Source organism: Colobus angolensis, unplaced genomic scaffold, assembly GCF_000951035.1.
Source record: "Colobus angolensis palliatus isolate OR3802 unplaced genomic scaffold, Cang.pa_1.0 Scaffold38, whole genome shotgun sequence".
Lineage (NCBI taxonomy): Eukaryota > Metazoa > Chordata > Mammalia > Primates > Cercopithecidae > Colobus > Colobus angolensis.
This window is the reverse complement of record NW_012117154.1, coordinates 10,121,810-10,125,829: the sequence shown is the minus strand read 5'-3', so window position 1 is coordinate 10,125,829 and position 4,020 is coordinate 10,121,810. Positions and strand designations below refer to the sequence as shown.

The 4,020-nt window shown below is 43.5% G+C and overlaps 1 protein-coding gene across 1 annotated transcript in view; it reads right to left on the bottom strand.

Annotated features, from left to right (window-relative positions):
• DIP2A (DIP2 disco-interacting protein 2 homolog A (Drosophila)) overlaps window positions 1-3,055 on the bottom strand; it is a 106,971-nt gene extending 103,916 nt beyond the window's left edge. The window contains exon 1 of the mRNA XM_011954211.1: window positions 2,890-3,055. Within this exon, the coding sequence (XP_011809601.1) occupies window positions 2,890-2,920 (31 nt within the window). The 5' untranslated portion in view covers window positions 2,921-3,055. The remainder of the gene's footprint in view (window positions 1-2,889) is intronic.
• Window positions 3,056-4,020: the final 965 nt, after the last annotated feature.

Genomic DNA, 4,020 nt, shown 5'->3' with positions numbered 1-4,020 from the left:
CCTTCCGGGTTCCCGCCATTCTCCTGCCTCCGCCTCCCGAGTAGCTGGGACTACAGGCGCCCCCACCGCGCCCGGCTAATTTTTTGTATTTTTTAGTAGAGACGTGCTGGGATTACAGGCTTCAGCCACCGCGCCCGGCCCCTTTTTTTTTTTTTAAAACTGCAAGTGGACAGGTAGTGAATAATGACTGTTAGTGCCACTTGGAGTCCCTGCCTCAATTTACATTAAAGTGCCAGCAGTTTTCCCTACGATTGCTTTTGGACCATCAGTACACGTGTCAACACAATCAAAATAGAAATGGCATCTTAGTATTATTATAAAAATAGTCTCCCTCCGCCTCCCGGGGTTTTTTTTTTTTTTTTTTTTGAGACGGAGTCTCGCTCTGTCACCCAGGCTGGAGTGCAGTGGCCGGATCTCAGCTCACTGCAAGCTCCGCCTCCTGGGTTCCCCCCATTCTCCTGCCTCAGCCTCCCGAGTAGCTGGGACTACAGGCGCCCGCCGCCTCGCCCGGCTAGTTTTTTTGTATTTTTTTAGTAGAGACGGGGTTTCACCGTGTTAGCCAGTATGGTCTCGATCTCCTGACCTCGTGATCCGCCCATCTCGGCCTCCCAAAGTGCTGGGATTACAGGCGTGAGCCACCGCGCCCGGCCCGCCTCCCGGGTTTGAGTGATTCTCCTGCCTCAGCCTCCCAAGTAGCTGGGATTACAGGCATGTGCCACCATGACCAGCTACTTTTTTTTTTGTATTTAGTAGCAACGGGGTTTCGTCATGTTGGTCAGGCTGGTCTCGAACTACTGACCTGAGGTGATCCACCCACCTCAGCTTCCCAAAGTGCTGGGATTACAGGAGTGAGCCACCATGCCCAGCTGTAAATCTGACTTTTGACAGCTGAAATATTACCTAGTATACAGTAGACACTGAATAAGTGAAAACAAATGCAAAAACAAAAAGCAGGCAAGAACTCCAAAAGAGGGGACAAATGACATGGGAGTTCTGAGAAAGCAGTCACATTAGAGATGATCAAGGAAGGTTCAAAATAAGAGGGTGCTTTGAATATTCCCTCAAAGTTTCTTTTCAGCAATTTATTCTATATTATAAAGATCCTCACCATTCTTATCCATCATTCAAAGGAAATTCTGCTTTCCTGAAACAACAAATACTGGTTCAAATTCTGAATTGTGTTCAGAAGAATTATCGTCATTAATTACATACTACGTAACTAAAGTGCTCTAGAAAATAATCTAGATGCTGTTCCAGGAGAAATTCCCTATCTCATATTCTGACATTTGTTGTATGTTTTCTTCAAGAAAAAAAAAAAGACATGAATACCAAGAAGAAAAATAAAACGCCCAATGCTGCAGTGTTGAGAGGCAGAACCTTTAAGAGGTGATTAGTGGATTAATGCTGTTATCGCAGCAATAGGTTAGTTATCAGGAATGGGTTCCAGACAAAAGGATGAGTTTGGCTCCCTTCCTCTCTCGTCCACACATTCTCTTGCCTTCTCACCTTCCACCATGGGATGACACGCCAAGAAAGTCCTTGCTAGATGCTAGTACCTTAATATTGGACTTCCACCCTCTGAAACTGTGAGAAATAAATTTTCTTTGTAAATTACCTATGTGTGGGGTTCTGTTATAGAACACAAACACAACACAAAATGGACTAAGAGCATTTGGGCTGGCCTTTGATAGATGAGGAGAATTTGAACATAAGAACCGTTTTTTTTTTTTTTTTTGAGATGAAGTTTCGCTTTTGTTGCCCAGGCTGGAGTGCAATGGCGCAAACCCGGCTCACTGCAACCTCTGCCTCCCGGGTTCAAGCGATTCTCCTGCCTCAGCCTTCCAAGTAGCTGGGATTACAGGCGTGTGCCACCATGCCCGGCTAATTCTTTGTATTTAGTAGAGATGGGTTTCACTATGTTGGTCAAATTGGTCTGGAACTCCTAACCTCAGGTGATCCACCCGCTTCAACTGCCCAAAGTGCTGGGATTACAGGCTTGAGCCACCGTGTCTGGCTGAACATAAGAACTTTTATATACCACAAAATATTTCAGAAGCACAACAAATGTTTATTAACACAAAGGCAATGACACGCTGTCATTCTGAAAATTAAGAATTATGGGCTGGGTGCGGTGGCTCATGCCTGTAATCCCAGCACTTTGGGAGGCTGAGGCAGGCAGATCAAGAGGTCAGGAGTTCAAGACTAGCCTGGCCAACATGGTGAAATCCTGTCTCTGCTAAAGATACAAAAAAATTAGCCAGGCGTGATGGTGCGTGCCTGTAATCCCAGCTACTTGGGAGGCTGAGACAGCAGAATCGCTTGAACCCAGGAGGTGGAAGATGCAGTGAACCAAGATCACGCCACTGCATTCCAGCCTGGGCAACAGAGTGAGACTCCGTCTCACAACACACACACACACACACACACAAACAAAATTATATCCCAGATTTTAGAAATTAAAGACAGTTGAAGAGGAAAAAAGCTCTGTGAGAGAAGTCTCTTCCTGTATACCCACAGAGTTTTTTCCCCCTTTTCATTTTATTCCATCTAGACTAGAAGTCCTGCATTGTTAGAATATAAGAAATCAAGAAAAAGACTAAAGTTAAAGCTATGGAATAGACCTATTAATCAGAATAAAGTAATCGGAATGGGATAAAGGTAGCCTATTGTGTAGAAATTTCCTCTCTAAGCCACTGCAGTCCACTAAAACAAAGAACAAAATGCCACTGTCCATGTGTTAAAAGCAGTTCAACAGCAATAGCTCCAAGACACTGTACAGCACTAGTGTGCCAAAATCAGCTGTGAGGTGTGTCCAAGGTAATTTGTTACAGTAATAGGCAAAGCACAAAGGGTTTGGAATTAATTCTTCTTTAAATACCAAGGTTATGCCTCTAATGATCTCACTTTCATCAATGAACATCCTGACAGGTTTTCAGGAACCACATGTAAGAATTCTTCTCTATGTGTTCATGGTTGAGGGGGCAGGGGGTCTCAGAAGAGTGGGGTTCCATGTACTTCTACTCTTCATCTCCATCTTAATCTGAAGCAGACTCCTAAGTCAAGAGGGCAAACAGCCAGAAAAGTTCAGGAGCACGAACACAGCTATGCCTTATTTCCCTCTTGGGAATCTATAACAGAAATTCAGCAAACTTGCCCTATAGAAAGAAATCATAGCATTCTACCAGAACTTTCCCTCAGGACCAATGCCAGTCACAATGGTTGATGATGAGAATGAGTGAGGATGTTGGAGAATAAGGCCAGGTGTGAGGTATGAAGAAAGGCAGGGGATACTTTCAACAGACTGAGGGGAAGGCATGCAGGATTTTCTAGATTATTCAGGTATCACTCATTACCAGTTCTGTAGAAGACAGCATCTTTGTAACTGTTAAGCTTCTTCTTCCTTCCCACCTACCAAGCACAGTGACAACTCTAAGTTTTAGGCAATTTCTCAGATAAATGTGAATGCTATAAAAAAGCTATACTATTTTGACAATATATAAAAATAATAACAATGAAACACTAACGTTGGTTGTTTCAGGACTATAACTCATTACTAATATCTCCCTTTAATTATATAAATAAGACACCTTACCAGTTTCAAAGCATTTTCACATACACTATCTGACTGAATCTTGACAATAAACCTGGAATGTCAATAAAGCTGATATTCACCCCCTTTTACAGCTGACTAAACCCAAGTTTAGAGACATTATAATTCATTGGAGATTCACAGACATTTTACCAGATGCCCACCACTGTGTGAAAATGTCAAAAATCTGCCTAAAACAAAGTCCTTATCAGTAAGCATCTCCAAATCCAACAGGGAGACCCCACGTCAACAACAACCACAATATAAACTATAGAAGCCAGCATTAACCTGTGGAAGCGCCCTGGAAGCAGGTCCACGTGTGACTGTGCCTAAGTAATCACTGACCTATTGTGGCCAAAAGAAAAATGTCAGGCCAGTCCAGGAGCAGGGAAAGAAGCCAAGAAGCCAGAGCTTCCACCTCGTTGGCTGCC